Source organism: Hyalella azteca, unplaced genomic scaffold (genome assembly GCF_000764305.2).
Source record: "Hyalella azteca isolate HAZT.00-mixed unplaced genomic scaffold, Hazt_2.0.2 contig17278, whole genome shotgun sequence".
NCBI lineage: Eukaryota > Metazoa > Arthropoda > Malacostraca > Amphipoda > Hyalellidae > Hyalella > Hyalella azteca.
This window is the reverse complement of record NW_025947067.1, coordinates 14,884-33,047: the sequence shown is the minus strand read 5'-3', so window position 1 is coordinate 33,047 and position 18,164 is coordinate 14,884. Positions and strand designations below refer to the sequence as shown.

General features: G+C 38.7%; 1 protein-coding gene across 1 annotated transcript; it reads left to right on the top strand.

Annotated features, from left to right (window-relative positions):
* The first annotated feature begins 12,138 nt into the window (after nucleotides 1-12,138).
* LOC108671768 lies at nucleotides 12,139-17,850 on the top strand. Its single transcript, XM_018159339.2, has 5 exons — nucleotides 12,139-12,864; nucleotides 13,470-14,365; nucleotides 14,712-14,803; nucleotides 15,980-16,247; nucleotides 16,677-17,850. Exons 2-5 carry the CDS (start codon nucleotides 13,485-13,487, stop codon nucleotides 17,623-17,625), a joined length of 2,190 nt encoding a protein of 729 aa, XP_018014828.1. The 5' UTR covers nucleotides 12,139-12,864; nucleotides 13,470-13,484; the 3' UTR covers nucleotides 17,626-17,850.
* The last annotated feature ends 314 nt before the right edge of the window (nucleotides 17,851-18,164 follow it).

Below are 18,164 nucleotides of genomic sequence, written 5' to 3'. Positions count from 1 at the left end.
AATGCCAATGATGGTAGGTAAATGTCAAGTAGGTATTTATTTAAGTAATTTTCACTCACGGAACTCGAGTTACACGTAAAGTTTCACCACCGCTTGTCATCAACTCTACGTCAATCAGTAGCGCCCCTGTAAAGAACCGCCATTTATTTCTTAAGAGTCGTAAGGAAGATACAGCGCGTGTGCCAATCTTGGTAACAAAACACGAGCGCATTGCGCATGCGCGTTTAACCTCCAACCGTTGTGGCTCACCTTTGAACGCCGAAGTCGTGAGGAAGCATAACGTGGATCTGGTATGTCTTTTTATTACATTTTTGCGAAAGACCTGAAAGCAGGATTGATGAGGAAGGAAAGGCGATTACCTTTAAGAGAGTTTCCAGGTTAACAGGGAGGGTAAAACTGATTCCCTGAATGTATTCTCATCTATATTTCTTACAAAAAATTGTATTTCATCGGCACTTGTTACAAAATTTTTACGAACAAAAATTTCAAATGTATAATATGGCTCCTGCATAATCCATTGATATTGCAAAAAAAACTCCATATTTTAACTGCCAGTATTTTACTTTACGAATCATTAAATGCATCTGACTTTTCGATGCAAAAACTAGCAATTTATTCGAAAGCATTTAAAGTATCGTGAATGTTGTCAAAATGGGATTACATCATATAAAGAAGAAATAAAACGCGAACCCATACCAATCGAGGAAGTTTGCCGAGCCAGAGGAAGTTTGCCGATGTTGCCAGAAAGCCCAAACGCTTGATTTTCACTGAAGAATTTCACCAAAATTAATTTCGCCGTGACTTGTGCGTCGTGAAACGACGACCTCACGCGCCCTCCGCTGCTGACGAGGTGACGGCGCAGGGCAATCAGCGTCGCATTTGTACGCTTCGTGTGATTACTGGGCTTTGTTCTTCCGTTTTGGCTAGAAATTAACTTAACAAGGGAATTAACTTACTCGATTTAGAAATTTTCAGTTATTTTATTGGAGAAGACATTTATTACATGGGATCAATGTGGATTTTTGTAGCCGAATTTGAAAACGTATTCGGGCATTCTAGGGAAAGAGAAATTTATTTGGTAAAACACAGAGAACTGTAAATTTTTTCCTTTAATAAATAGAAACTTTATTAAAAGCACAAACCAAGGACGCGAATATGTTTATCTTTAGTGTTTAGCAGCCATCTCACAGATATCACGGAAATACACCACAGCCGATCACGTACTATCGCTCGGCTATGTTAGAAGACATTTTATTTATATATTTATTTATTTAGGCCAGGCGAATGTAACAGTATTTTCGACGCAGCCCATTAAAAAAGATTTTATTTAAGTAGCTGGAAACACAACACGAGGGTATAATTATTCGACGTGGCATTAGCAAGCGTCGTTAGCGAGAACTTCCGCTCTTTGTCGACCTCCTCAGCGTTTTTCTTTAAAACTTCGGGATCATTTTTAGAAGACGGCACTTGAAAACCTCGGTCACGTGACCGCACCTCACTTGATCACCTTAAAACCCCGTAGAAAACCTAAGGCCGGAAAAAAAATTGTTAAGTGGTTTATTCACTGATTAAAATGATCGTCACATGGTAAAAGTTGGTAATATAGTTTCGGTGTTGCGGGGCAGTGATCGCTGGGACAGTGATCGCTGGGACAATAATCGCTGGGACAGTGATTCTGGGACAGTGATCGCTGCAGGGACAGGGATCGCTGGGACAGGGATCGCTGGGAACAGTGATCGCCATGTCAAGTTCAAATAGTTCCAAAGCGATGAAAATTTCCACGCATACTTGTACTGAGGTTGCACAACTTCATATTAGATTCATATTACTGTTTTGAATTAAAATATTTGGATAGGCTGGTTATCGCTCAGTCAATTGTTAAAATAAAATTGAATTTTACCGATCTCAAGATTAGTAAAATGAAACGTTCCAATTGTGAGTGCGTGTATATAAGACTTACAAGTTTTGTTATAAAATTCAAATTTAAAAAATGAAGAATAACGCATGTTAACGATATAACTAGAAATAAATGTCAAACAATTTTTTATTGCAATCACGTTAAGCTTTTGTATAATTTAAGTAAAATCTCTTCGCATCAGTTGAAGCTTGCTTGCCGGGCCAAAAAAATTGAATACTTACCTCAGTTTTGCAAGCGAGTTTACATCGCTTTCATTGAAGTATAAAATTTTTATGATGTGCCAGTTAAGCTCAACGAAGTGAGAGCTAAATGACACTAACACGTGTTCTATGGTCCGACATTCGCGGACAATTGCGAATAAATTCCACACTAACCGGACCAAGCACTTTCATCCATGTTGATAGTTGTGCTTAAAAGGTGAACCACGAGAAATTTAAACTCAATCTTTACATTGTTACTCTGGCGAAACCGGGGTTACTTTCTTATTGACGTCGCTTCAACAGCTTGGTTAAAAAATTTATATTATAGCTGTACCTAAATGCAGCCCATTATAATGATAAGAAACATAATGGTTAAATTAAATACATAGTTATAAACAATCAATAATATTTATAACTAACAACAATCCATGTTATAGCTGTACCTAAATATAGTCCATCATAATGACAAGAAACATCATGGATAAATTAAATACATAGTTATAGACAATCAATATTATTTACGCCTAACACCAATCCATATTACAGCTGTACCTAAATATGGATCATCATTACGATCAGAAACATCATGGATAAATTAAACTCATAGTTATAAACAATCAATAATATTTATAACTAACACCAATTCATATTATAGCTGTACCTATATATAGTCCGACATAATGATAAGAAACATCATGGATAAATTAAATACATAGTTATAAACAATCAATAATATTTATAACAAACACCAATCCATATTATAGCTGTACCTAAATATAGACCATCATTATGATCAGAAGCATCATGAGTGTAAATTGAATTTGAATGCATAGTTATAAACAAACAAAATTATTTATGACTAACACTAATTTCAAAAATTGAATGTTTGTGAGAAATAAATATTGTTCGGTATTAAAGAAAGGCTAACAACCTTCTGTTAATATTTCTCGAGCCTGCATTTTACACAACATTTGACGACGCGGATTTGCTTCTTATAAGACGAAACGATTTCACTGAAATTGTTTCATTCGGATTTCCTGATTATGCTACGTGAGGACATCTGAGGCGCCATATGAAATCGTTCAGCGCCATTCCTCGCCGGAATTTTGATAATCAACGTCAACTAAAATATTTATTATAAAACAAAACAATTTCAATAACATAAAGCAACATATAAGCTCCACTGCCCCAGGAACAGAAGCAATAAGTGCTCACAGGCATCATCGAAGAACAATAAATTCCGACGATGCTGGAGCGGCGGACGCTCGCAGTATTAATGAACTTTCCAACCGTGATTTACGGGACCGATCACGGCGCTAGCGGACCGCCCAACGGACCTTTCCATAAGTCCATAAGAATTTCATCAGCAGAAGCACTCAGCTGGAATGATTGTTCTCGATGATACATTTATTCTTTCGCTGTCCACCGTTTATAGGTATCCACCGTTATTCTTTAGCTGTCCATTTCAAATTGAATCCAACGCAATAATGAAAATCATCTGACCGAATTCCTAAAAGTTGTGTTTTATAACGGTAAATGAACGATTCACACAAATATCAAAGTTTACTTCATAGCTTATGCGCAGTGTGAGCGAGATTGATGCATTTTACGGTCCATCAAAGTAGAGGTTGTGTGCATCGATTGTCTGGTCTATTCATGTCTTGAAATTCTTGGTGTAGAACAGTCCAGCCATTCTATCTCCATGTCACTCATTAATGTCACTAATTGCAGATCGTGTATACTTTCATTTACACTTCACGGAATTATTATTCTAACGTTTCATCTCAATATTAGCGGCCGTTAGTGCATCTCCGTAAATAGCTACATATATTTATACATATATCAAGTTTTAATAAATAAAATTCATCTGTTGTATAAAATCTACCACGACTGGCAGGTCAAGACTTTGAGCTCATGTGATTTTGGCTTCTTGTATTAGGAAAGATATTCCGAGTGGGAAAAATAAAAATATCTCATATTTTTCAAACAGTGAGCGCACGTTAATCTTCCTAGAATTTGATGTAATACTATCATAGACAAACGTAAATACTAAAAGAAATTATTCATACTCGTTATAAAATTTTTTTCATGGACATCAAGAAAAATAATCAACCACTCCCCCACTCCTGATGACCACACTCCACGTCCGAGAGAGTGGGAGACGACCACTCCCCCACTCTTGATGACCACACTCCACGTCCGAGAGAGTGGGAGACGACCACTCCCTCACTCCTGATGATCACACTCCACGTCCGAGAGAGAGGGACACGACCACTCCCCCACTCCTGATGACCACACTCCACGTCCGAGAGAGAGGGAGACGACCACTCCCCCACTCCTGCTGACCACACTCCACATCCGAGAGAGAGGGAGACGACCACTCCCCCACTCCTGCTGACCACACTCCACATCCGAGAGAGAGGGACACGACCACTCCCCCACTCATGATGACCACACTCCACGTCCGAGAGAGTGGGAGACGACCACTCCCCCACTCATGATGACCACACTCCACGTCCGAGAGAGAGGGACACGACCACTCCCTCACTCCTGATGATCACACTCCACGTCCGAGAGAGTGGGAGACGACCACTCCCCCACTCCTGCTGACCACACTCCACGTCCGAGAGAGTGGGAGACGACCACTCCCCCACTCCTGATGACCACACTCCACGTCCGAGAGAGTGGGAGACGACCACTCCCCCACTCCTGATGACCACACTCCACGTCCGAAAGAGAGGGACACGACCACTCCACTCTTATTCCACTCCTGACCACTCCATGGAAAGAAAGACGATATTAAGCAGCGTTATGCATGTCGACAACCGCACTCGTTTGCCTTATCAGCGTATCAGAGATACGAGTTACAGTTCCCCGACGAGTTGGTTATGGCGGCCACACTTTACGGTAGTTCGTTTTAATGACCTCCGTGTGCACTAATGAGGAGCACCTCGCTCTTTATCTACGCAGTTAGTGATAAACTTAAACAACTGACGAATTCAAGCTCTCATCACATAGTATTTAGTTTGTGTCAACAAATCTTGTCCATAAACACCTCTTTTTAAGCTCCTCGGCTTCATAAAATCACCATGAACTCAATTCCTCATGTGCATTTGATTTGTTCAGAAAAGTAACATTTGCTTCATTTCTCTTTTTCCGAAATTGGTTTGGCATTTTGTAATTATTGCGTTACTTATGTCGCTTTTCAATTCTACTTAATCGTTGGTTGACCGCTTGACAGAAATATGTACGTTATTTTAACAACACTTCTCTTTAACTTCACTTCTTGTTGTTTGTCTGCTACAAATCTAATAAACGATTTTTAACACACTTCTACCTCTCCAATCGATCTGAAATTTTGCACACTTGCGTAAAGTTGGAGACAATGCATGAATCAATTGACAGAATAAATAATGTAAAAATTAAATTATTTTTGCAATATTAAAAAAATTGAAGAAATGATTTTGTCTGCTACAAATCTTATAATCGATATTTAACACACTTCTAGCTGTCCAATCTATTTGAAATTTTGCAGACTTGCGTAAAGTAGGAGACAATGCATGAATCAATTGACAGAATAAATAATTTTGAAAGTTTAATTTCCTTTAATTATTAAAATAATTACAAATTATTTTTTTTAATATTTGAAATTAAAATTAGAAATTCATTGTACATGTTTTACATTGGAGACATTGGATTTTTTAGAAGTGTTGTCTTTAAAAAGTAATTTTTAAACGTATATTATATATGAATGCTCACATACAGCGATAATTATATCCAATCAAAACGCATCTATAAGAGGGAATTAAATGAGTTTATGCAGAATATGAAGACGTTGAGCTTGTGATGTTCAGAATATGAAGAATTAGATCCTCTGAAGTTGTGCAAAATTATTCCTCAAGTATATCCCTCCCTTCGTAATGAGGTGCAAGCGTGTATCGACTTTCTCCCCATGTTGGTATCTGTGGTCACAAAGCTCGCACAAAACCGAGCTAATAAAACTGCTCGTATGGTTTATAGCTGACAAAATTGTTATTTTTATATTGACGCAGCAATTGATCGAATTGGGCTGAACGCGTGTCAAATTTTCCTCCAAGGGTGTCACGTAATTGACTACGAGGCCTATAAATCAAACAAAACATTTATTGTACGAAATATTCGAGGCCGATGGCTTGGAGCGATAGAATTCATTTAGTCTGTTGCCTGCGAGAAGCAATTCGTGACAGGCAATAAAATATAAACAACTTCTGTTTCTTAAGCTGGATATTCGAATACAAAAGTGTGTATTTCGAAAATAATCTTAATTATACCTGTGAAACTAATTTATGGGCCTGCTTAAATACAGAATTTTCTTATGATAAATTTAGAAATTAACCGTTTTGAATTCATTCAACTGCTCAACAGTTTATTTAGCGATTTTTATTTATTTTAATCGCTTAATTTCTAGTCAAGTGTACCCGATTTTTATTGATTCCTATTGTTTGGAATTCCTGCATTTTATGACCTTTGTGAATAGTTTTCCCTTTATAATTATGCTATTGTGTTTAATGGTCAGGAGTTCCACGACGTACTGAATATTGTTATCGTCATCGTTACAGCCAACAACGTATGATGTACGCATGCACAGGCTTCTGTCGGATAATGAGCGTAATTAATGCGCATAATAACGCAGGCATTGCGCACGCCTTAACGCATGTCGTGCGCCGTCATGCGCTACGCTCATGCGCTGAGGCAAGAGAGTAGTTAGTCACTAACCATCCATGATGTCCGAGTTGGAAATATGTTATCTAATTGATGAAAGAGCTGAATGATTGATGAAGGAGCTGAATGATTGATGAGGGAGCTGAATGATTGATGAGGGAGCTGAATGATTGATGAAGGAGCTGAATGATTGATGAGGGAGCTAAATGATTGACGATAATAGAACTGAAATTGCTACTGGTAACATTGTAAAGCTGCTTCAGAATTCCCAAATTTTTCACTGAAATCTAAATATTTAAAATTTGTATTTATTGGATTTTATTTACAATTTGGGATCACCACAATTGGGATCAACATTGCAATTTTTACTTTCATTTCCTCACGTTACCCGCTGCATATGGAGTCATTTTATTAGAAATTCAAATTTGAGACGTGGTCCTAATTTTTTGCAGTTGTGAACCATAGCGCAGCAAAACACGATTATAATTCAGATTGTACGTCCGACGTCCGACAATATTGACACTTGAAGTCCATATTGACACGCCTCTTGCACTGAGATAACCAATAGTTCAGAGTTACTAGAATATGATTCTAGAGCTTCAATAAATATTGTGTTGTCAGGGGAGCAACGCAATATTCTTTACACAACAACAAATTGCTTCATGTGAACGGAAATTGACGCTAGCGCACGCAACATCTTCGAGTGATCACGACATGCGCATGGGACACGAGCATCGCGTGGTGCGCAATGAGTGAGCGTGTATTACATGCATAATATGCATGATGCTAATAGCATACATAACCTGCACAACAGTCATAACTTGCAGAACCTGCATAACATGCATGACGCTAATAGCATGCATAACCTGCACAGCAGCCATAACTTGCTGAACCTGCATAACATGCATAACATGCATGACGCTAATAACATGCATAACCTGCACAACAGCCATAACTTGCAGAACCTGCATAACATGCATAACATGCATGACGCTAATAACATACATAACCAGCAGAACAGCCATAACTTGAAGAACCTGCATAACATGCATAACATGCATGACGCTAACAGCAGGCATAACCAGCACAACAGCCATAACTTGCAGAACCTGCATATTTAATAACCTGCACACGCGTAAATGCCTACCATGTACATACATGACCGGCATTCCCTGCATATACAGATAAACGCATAGTACCTATAACGACCAGCGGCTGGCGGTGATTGGATCAACCTGTCACAGTTGTAGTAACTCTGGCGTCATGTGATGCATTTAAAGTAAAGTGCCTTTCTCCACCAGACCAATAATATTGAAACGATGTTTAATTATCTTTAATTCCATGAAACAAATGTTTAATTCGACGTTGATGCAACGCCATATGTCTGGTGGGTCATTGCTATGCGAGACGAATTATTTTCTGACGACGCTGCAAAAGATGTATAGGAAGTTTTTTCTCGGTCGAAAAAACGTTTTTTTATAAGAATAACATATCTAATGGTGAAAAAAATGACCGACGGAGGCTATTGAGAAACCATGGAGACAACATCGATGGTATTATGTCAGAAATTTTAAGGCACACAGTTAGCCACACTCGTGTTTTTGGCAGCTTAATTTTGTTGTAGGTATATTTTTGTATAGTTTGCTCCACAGCTTGCAGGATCACTTTGCACAGCGTGCTGCAAATTATGCACTTTTGATTGCACACTCGGGATTGTAACTTTTTGGCACAGCTAGTTTTTCACAGCTTAATTATTGCAAAGCCATATATTCGCGTCAATTCGCCTCTTGGAGCCTGCCCGAACTTCAGTTCCGTACAGGTTGCATGGAGCGAAGAAGAGATACGTAGTTCTTGCAATAATTTCATTGCATTTAGCTGCTTCTTCTCAAAAAAGAGTCACGTCCGGACGTCGAGATCGCGAGCGGCGCTTTCCGAAACCGCGGAAACGGTCGTCTCTAGGGAATGGCCGCGGGGTCTCGCCGGCGAATGTGTATATGGGAGGAAGGCACGGAGCATCCACCATATGTGTTGGCTATGATCACTACCGTTGCAAGCAGTCACGGATTTCAATTGATACAATCAGAGAATGTAATGTTGTTTCAATAAATTATAATTCCATCTGGGTGCACAGGTTTTCATAGTTTACTCGTTTTATTTTTATTACAATGTTAATAAAATTTAAATCCAGGAGTGATTGAAATTGTATGTTAAGTATTCACCCTAATCATAAGGGGTACTTTAATGGGTATTACTGGCTGAATTTTTCGGATTTCATGAATTGCACTTTTATTTATAAGTGATGTTATAAATTCGTTCATATGTTTATGGAATTCACCAAGCAATTTAAACTTTTTTTCTCCAGCGTTGGTAAGATTTACCCTACCACAAGATAGTAAAAAACGACTTAGAGTGCTGTTTTCATAATATTTTAGCTGTGTTCCATTCATTTCACATTTTTAGCTGTGTTCCATTCATTATATTTCAACAAATGGAACAATGGGATTGAATGAAACAATGTCATCATATTGATACACATGAATAAATATTGTCAAGACACACGTAGACGTCGTTAGAACGTTGCACATCTCATTGTTGGCTTTCAAAATGTCAATTTGCACGCCCCAAGTTTTAGTCTTGGTCGAGCTATCCAGCGTTGCCTAAAACAACGCGACATTTTGACGCTCCAGTAAACCGAATTCGGTTCAGTGGAATCTGTGGCGTAAAAATACTTGTAATTTTACGTCTAGTAATGACGAGCGGTGATGGTAGTGTTGAACTAAAGTTCTAACACGAATAGCGTTTAAATAATTTAATTTAAGTAATCATTGACACAATTTGGGCTTCTGAATACAATTCAATTCGTATTTCGTGAATACGAATACATTATTTACATTTTTAGCGCATTTTCTCATTTATTGAAAAAATGCCCTGTTGAGCTCGTCATGCCCGCCTGTCAGTCCGTCCGTCTGTCCGTGACTTCACGTTTTCGTCGACGAGAAAATGCGCTCTCTGTCACTCACTGCAGTGAGTACTGAGTTATAGTTTGTGTATTATTCGTTCTTGACGATCCTCGATCAGTTTGAATTGTTCGTGACGATACTCAGTAGGAATCATGTGTATCGATCCTCAATAGGAATTCCGCACGTAACAATTGGGCAGTTGCGTAAAGTTAGGCATTTCCTTGATTTGAATTTTACATGTAGTATTGTACATGTAATGTACATGCACGACGGTATATTACATTAAACGACGAGTTTAATGTAATATACCGGAGTTGTATGCATCATGTATATACACGTTGCATTGCATATGTACACGATGCATTGCATATGTACACGATGCATTGCAAACGTACACGATGCATTGCACACGTACACGCTGCATTGCACATGTACATGATGCATTCCACATGTACATTATGCATTGTACATGTACACGATGCATTTCACATGTAAATTGTTCACGATGGTATATAGCACGTCTACATGCAAGAAGGCACCCTATATCAGAGGATAACTACTTTTCAAGCGTTGAGGTCACTAAATTTAATGTGTTGGTCGATGTACTGTATGGTAGTCCAGTAGTATTGCTTCTATATAGTCACATCGACGTTCATAATTGGGTTAGTAATAGAAGCAAATAATAAAAACTAATTCTGTCAAGTTGGGCCCCCACACTGAATCTTGTATTTTTCGTGACAGGTTAACAGGGGGTCTAAAATCTGATCGTTTGACTTGGTTCACCATCAACTGACTTTGGTGTTTGTAAACTACTGAATTTAGACCAGTTCTAGATGATTATTATACTTACATATGCCGCTTCATCACTATGTCGGGTCTGTTCTTAAAGATTGTTATATTGCAAATGAATAGTGAGAATGTATGTGTGGGAATGAGATGAAATGATTAATATATAATGGAACTTTTGGTTGGGATAAAGTGAATTAATTGGCTAGTATATGGCTAGAATGAAGGTAAAAATTAACAACAGATAAAGCTATATTACTTAAGTCTTTAGTTAACCACAATTAACTTCAATAGAAAATTTCATGTCAAATTGACATTTAAAAGCGTAAGCTTCGACGCAAACAATCCAGTTCATTTTAGAAGTATATACCGGCATTTTACGCTCGGCTATCTTCATCAGAAACGGTCTTGTGTCATAAAAAAATGGTCGCCAATTATTTCTTTGAGTGACCAGCTGCAATAAAGCTCAGCCCATTAATTCTTTACAGCCTCCTCCAGTTATTGTGTTTGGACGCTCGACTTTTTACGCCGTTGTTTTGCGGCTGCTGGAATTTATTGTGACGGCCACAATGAAAAAGTAATATAGATTCTGTTTAGACCTTTGAATTTTGTTTGTCTTAAATGAAGGTCATAGGAGCGAAAGAATCTTATATATCTAATTTCGAAAAATATTATTTTTATTAATAAATGTATTTTATATAAATGCTCTGAGTGTACGTTCTTTAAATGGAGCATTTTATCCTTAGTACAAAAATTTATTTGTCTATTTTCTGTGCATTTGTCTATTTTGTCTATTTGTGTGAAAATTGTAATTGTCTATTTGTACAAAAATTTCATTAGTCTATCTGATTTGGTAGGTCGGAAATCGACCTCATTGATTCAAAGCTTAGTGTGTGCGCGAAAGTCAAGTCATGGCCACAAATGCTTCGCGCTCAAGCAGGTTTGCGCTATTGGGCGATCGTTGAGCCTTGCCGTTGTCATTTCCACCGAAGCTCTTCATCATCAAATCATCGCGAGAGAAACTATCAGTGAGCTGCAATTCACTTTCCAAACGAATGATGAAGCGACCGACCGTTGGAGTGCTATGAACCTTTCCTTGCCTGCAACACGTCAGCCTGAAATGAAATCAGAAGCTTCTCATCGTCACAGAATTTCTCCATTCTCGTCAGCTCCTCCTCCTGCGAAGGTCCTTTGCGCCGCCATAAGCTGCTGAACTTCGTCTTGCTCCGCCCCGTACAGGGAGCTGTCTCCCCCTTGTGTTCCGTCACGCTTGGTGCTGGAAGAACTTGTACTGTTAACTATCAAAATGGTAACACAGAGAACAACTGATCAAAATTTGAGATTGAAGCATATTTTGAAATGTTTTCTATATCCATAGGTTTTACCTCTGCAGGCGTCAATTTTTCATGAAGAATTCCCCTAGTGGGGCCCTCACTGAGGACCCATTCTGTTGTTTAATAGCGCACGACCACAGGGGGGCGGAGCCGATACCGACCTATCAAAATGCTGGAGACTTCATAAAAGACTTCACCACAATCACATTACAGGCTGCCTAAACGCAACGGAGAATTATGTTCAGAGCTTCGAAAAGGAGACGCTGCCATTCAATTTGTTGCCTGGTTGCACTGCGGTGAAACTTCTGCTCGAAACATGAAACTCTTTTACACGTATTCGTAATCTACTGGTTTAGTCCTCAAGTTCATTTCGTGACTCAATGGGTTAAGGAAGGGGCGAATGACTTGAAAGATTTGAGGACGTTAGTGTACCAGTGTTAGCTGCACCTTGTGCTGTGCTGTGAACGAGCTCGCTTACTCCAGACTTGTTTATTGGTGTTGGTGAAAACAATGTTCAAACTTTGAATGTTTTGAGAAACATATTTTATGTATTTCATTTGTTCAACCGACAATTTGATTGAGGGGGCAGGATGAAATAAATAGGACAGAAAAGCGCTCCATAATAATAATAATATAAATGTCCTAAAGTGCCTTGATGCAGTGCCGTGTCAGTCAAAAAGTGAGTGCATGGTGAAGAAACTTGTTTCTGGTTTTACTCAACAACAAATTTTGGTTAGTCTTCCGAACTGACATTTAGACTGAAAATTCTCTCGAATACTTAACTTGAAAAACAGAATGTTTATTTGCACAGTTGGAGTTAACTTTGTGTGAAGCTTAGTCAGAAAATATTCGTGTTCAGTTTATTAATTGATCCTCTAAATATTATTTCATTTGCTCCTTTGGCATTGCTTATCCTGGAGTGAACGCCACTGAAGATCGGTCGTCAATTTCACGAGTTGGCAGAGGTAGGTTTGCCGACAACATTTTAATTTTTTATAACAATTTTTCGGCAAATTTTTACTTTTTTGGACTTTTGAAACAGTGAAATGCTGAAACTGCTGTTCGATGTTTAATTAACCAAATTTCAAAAAATACACCTTACCGTAAAAGCCTTAAAGTGTAATTTGTAAATTTGACTACAACAATTAAATAAATCACTCATGTATCAAAATTGACGTCCATTTTAAAAATGATAAGTATTCAGGCATTCATACTGCACAGTTATCATGTATGATTGAATTAGAAAAAATACATTTTTTTCGCACTGCATTGCAGTTCACTTGCTATTGCGGTTCAATTTTTTTACTGCTGGAGTTCGAATCAAGAATCGTTAAAACCTGCAGTTTTCTGCCACAGTGCAGATTACTGAAACAATAATAAATTATATAATATAATTTATATATGTTTATTTCGCTTATAATAATCTGACAAACAAGCAACGAATGTATTTATAAAAAATGAAAATTGTAAATAAGCAAATATGAATGGATTCTCAAATAAATAATTTGGAAAAAACTAATTTTGTAATGATATCAGCTCACATATCTATATGAGTGAATGAATGTTGCAGGCTGAAACGTTCGCTATGCTCGCCGTGATGTCGACCCTCAACGCTGAGCCCCACTCATCACCATCGTCACCTCAAACGCGTTTACAAACTCCACCACCCTTTCCTTCCAGCTCATCACATACCTCTACCTCTTCTCCTTCTCCCCTTCCAGCCTCAATCTACCCTCTGAATTTCTCCCGCCATCGGAGAGATTCTTCTCCTCAGCCATACGACGTCCACTTCTCCACCTCACCAGCCCTCACTTCCAGTTCACAGACTCTTACTTCACAAGTTATTCCTACTTCCTCATGCGCCGCGATTTTTTCCTCAATAAGATCAATGGCAACTATGGGGTCTAGACCCAGCGACATGCCACCAACTGCATCCCTCCCTTCACCAATCAATTTCCCTTTCCAGTTAAATTTAGACGGTGCTCGAGCTAACATCCTTTCTGGATCCCGACTCGTTCCGCCTTTGTTGCCCGCGGCATCTTTTTTGCCACCGCATGCGTCCGGAATTTCACCTCGTCAATCTTTGGTTCGAAGGACCCAGCCGGGGATTCGAGAGCTTCCTTCAGGAATTCGTGAACTCCATCAGGTGTCTATGAGTGAAACCAACCGCGGTATTAAGCGACATTTCGATCAGATGAACAGTGAGCAAAGTTTGTACAACAATGGAGAAGCGAAACGTGACATGGGCGTTCGGCTTGAAACGTCCCACGACAAGTTTCCGAGCGGGCACTTGGGTGTGATGGGTGGCAGTCGCTTGCCGCCCCACGGGCCTCTCAGGCTCATCCCCCCGAGCTTGGAGGAGCCCAGGAGGAAGCAGCGGAGGTACAGGACGACCTTTACGACCCAGCAGCTCGAGGAGATGGAGCAGGTCTTCATCAAGACGCAGTACCCAGATGTCGTCACCAGGTAATGATAACAAATTTCTTTTTAGGATATAATAAGTAGAAAATTCGAAAGTTGAGCTACTATTATGAATCTAAAATAATATTTGTTGGTTGGATTACTGGAGGTTATTATAGTCTTATATTCTTCAATGAAAAATTGCTTGCGAGTGTTAATTGAAAATTGAATGTATTTATATCTTTAACGTGACACTGGCAATACAAATTTAAATTCAATACATATATCTCACAACTTGTACATATCAATGAATCATGTAACCTATATTATTTTCAATACAAGTCCTAGAGAAATAACAGAATAATGTGTTGTAATCACAAACCTAACCTAAATTTTGATAAATGCCTCGCAGAGAAGAGTTGGCCATGAAGATCGGCTTGACAGAGGCCAGGATCCAAGTATGGTTCCAGAACCGGCGAGCCAAATGGCGCAAGCAGGAGAAGGGTGGGTCTCTAAGTTAAAATTATTAAATTATTATTATCAAAATACAATTAACGGATGAATTTATAATTAATATAGGCTTTCAGCTGATTCATAGCGATGTTCATTGTATAAACTAGGAGAAGGGTGGGATTCTATACATTCTGTAGTGTGATTAAAATTTTGCACGTATGAATTTATAATTAATTGATTTTTTCAGGCGATTCTTAGCGATGTTCGTTAGATAAATAAACAACGTGAAGTAGTTCTCACTAAATGGAAGTGAAGTAGTTCTCACTATATGGAAGTGAAGTAGTTTTCACTATATGGAAGTGAAGTAGTTTTCACTATATGGAAGTGAAGTAGTTTTCACTATATGGAAGTGAAATAGTGTTCACTATATGGAAAGTCAGAATTCGAGCTCATTCTAAAATGCTCACAATAACCTCCGTCAATAAGCATTGGTTTACAGTTATTTTATTGACAACTTCTCTTCATTTTTTCTCTGCAACAAATTCTTTTTCGACAATTTGTGTTTTGAAAATCTTCTTTTTTTTCCATAGATTTGAACTTTTTACAACACTTCTCTTTAACTTCACTTCTTGTCTGTCTGTCTGTCTGTCTGTCTGCTACATATCTTGTAATCGAAATTTAATACACTTCTACTTATCCTATCGAATTATCTACGCTACCTGTGTTCCGCCAAAATATATATTTGCTTTTATAACAATTTCAGTACCACTTGTTTTCACCCATCACTTGCTTCTAACAGTATCGGCAAACATGTAACACCATCTGATTCTAAGGATACCTGTTGTCGGCAAACGTTGTTTTCCATATCTCATGCTGTCAACACCGTATATTTTCAATACTGCATTTTTTTAAGGCTACTTGATTCTAACGCTCCATTTTTCCAACTAAACCTTGACGAGACCTATTTTAATCTTATCTAGCTGTTATTGACACTTTTGGTCTTTCTTATCTCATGTTCTCAACTTTACCTATTATCACAGCATTCTGTATTTCATGGTCTCAACTTCACCTATCATCACAACATCCTGCGCCTCATGGTCTCAACTTCACCTATCATCACAACATCCTGCGCCTCATGTTCTCAACTTCACCTATTATCCTATGTGTTGCCGTTATCTTGTATTTCAGCATGTCTTATTTTCAACTCTCCCTATTTTCCACTCGCAGGCATGAACGCTGCAGCCGCCGCCGCGGGGCAACAGGGCTACCCGGCCGAGTTGCTGGCCAAACTCCACTCACTTCCCTCCGGTCCCTCCCCATCCCCTCCTCCTCCTCATCACCAAGAAAAAACTGATGTGCGATTCCCTCAGCACCTCATCTATGCTCATCAGCCTCCACGTGACACTTCCCCAGGCCCATCCTGCTCCTCCCCCCGCAGCCTCAGCCCACATAATGAGAATTTTGCTTCCTCCCGTGAAGAAGCTCACGACTTCAGGTGATTAAAATGTATAAGTTAAGCATAATCTAATTGAGAGCAACAGGAATTTACAATTAACATTGAATGGAATAAGGTTAAATTTTAATTGGTAGGAAATGAGGTTAGAGTAGCGGAAATATTGAACGGGAGGTCGAAAAGTCCACGGTAATTTCACCCACAGTGTCATTTATTAGTATTTTTTCTTGTTAGGTGTCATGCGATGATTCCGTACAATAAAACTTAGTCAATTTTCGATATTTTATAAGTTTATTTTGTTTAATTATTCTAACATTGCTCAGACTGTTTTTCTTAATTAGTATCATATCCATTGATTTATATTTGATTGAGCTTCTTTTGATTAGAAAAATGATATATCGTTTTATCATTTTCAGAATTGTTCAAATTTTTTTCCTTAATTAAAAAAACTAAATTGATTTTAATTATCAGATACCCGCTGCTGACGCCATCATCTCTGCTCTATCAGAATTCCTTCCACGCGTTTGTGGCACATCTTAAATCCCGACACGAGCAGGCCGAACTCAGAAGAAAAGATATCAACGCGGCTGATGATTCAAAGAGCAGCGTTGATTCAAACGAAGACAGGACAGAAGATAATACAGTTGAAAGTCATGAACCAAGAGAAGGATCAATTGAAACTAATGCGAAGGAGGAAGAAAACAAATATGAACCTGATCACGATGTTGAGCCCACGGATCTCAGCAACAAGAAATCCATGACCGACGAAAGTGATGCTGCAAACGATGTTGCAAAACAGGATATTGGAAAACATTTATTACAATCTCACGATGAACCTTTTAGTTGGCGATTTTCTGAATTCCAGCGCGGTTCAGTCGAGCCATTACATTCTTCAGCTCCAGAGGGAGCTGCACAAAAATGTTTTATCCCTACACCATCAGGCACTTGTCCTGGAGGCTCGAGATCCATTGACAACTCAGCTAACAAAATAGAGGCAGAAGAAACCGAAAACAATGTCACCACACGTGAACATACGACCTTAGATCTTCAAGCTATGGTTGCGTTCAGGGCTCTGGAGACCAGCAGGACTCTGGATCTTGCAACTCTGGAGCAATACCGACGTTTGTTGGAGAAGCGAAGTCTGGAGGCCAAATTAAAGCAAGAGATGAGCCGTCAGTTGACTCTGGCAGGTCTACATAGAGCTCATGATGACATACCACTACCTTACCATAACAACATCAAAAGCAACAATAACAATAATGATTCCATGAAGTGTAACAATGGTAAAAGTTTTCATTCATTCCCCGAAATTTCTTCCCCAGGCCGTACGCCTCCTCCTACTCTGGCTGAAGATAAGGTACAAGGCGATAATGTTGTTCCAATTAAGCTCGAGCCCAGCCAAAATAACGAAGAAGGTTGATGCTGTAATTACACCGGAAACTGCTGCAATTAATGGAATGCTTGTGGCTCAGAATCCATGAAACAGTTCGACGAAATATTATGTTTAAGAAACCATATTACATAAAAGTTTAAAATAATTTTAATCAGCCTCCAGTCACCTTCAAGAAATCAGTATCTTAATTCATAAACATGTTCAAATGTTATCTTAAAAAATTGATCTGTTATTCCATAGGTATTATTTGTTTATTAAAATGTCACTGCATCTTACTTTATTTGTCAATTATTACGTTACGAAGCACTTTGAATTCATTTTAACACGTTAAGTGCGACACGACCTACCGGCGCTTTAATTAAGATGGCCTAAAAACGGCCAAGTTCGCGGATAAAAAGGCCTATAATTCAAAATATACTAGTTAATTTGTAGGTTCCGGTGCAGAAATTTATAGAATTTGTCCGAAAAAAACCTGCAGCCCACCGGTGGGTCGTTCAGCCTCTAACGTGTTAATACATCAAATTAATCAATTCATTGTATCATCGAGCTGTATCAATATTGCGGAA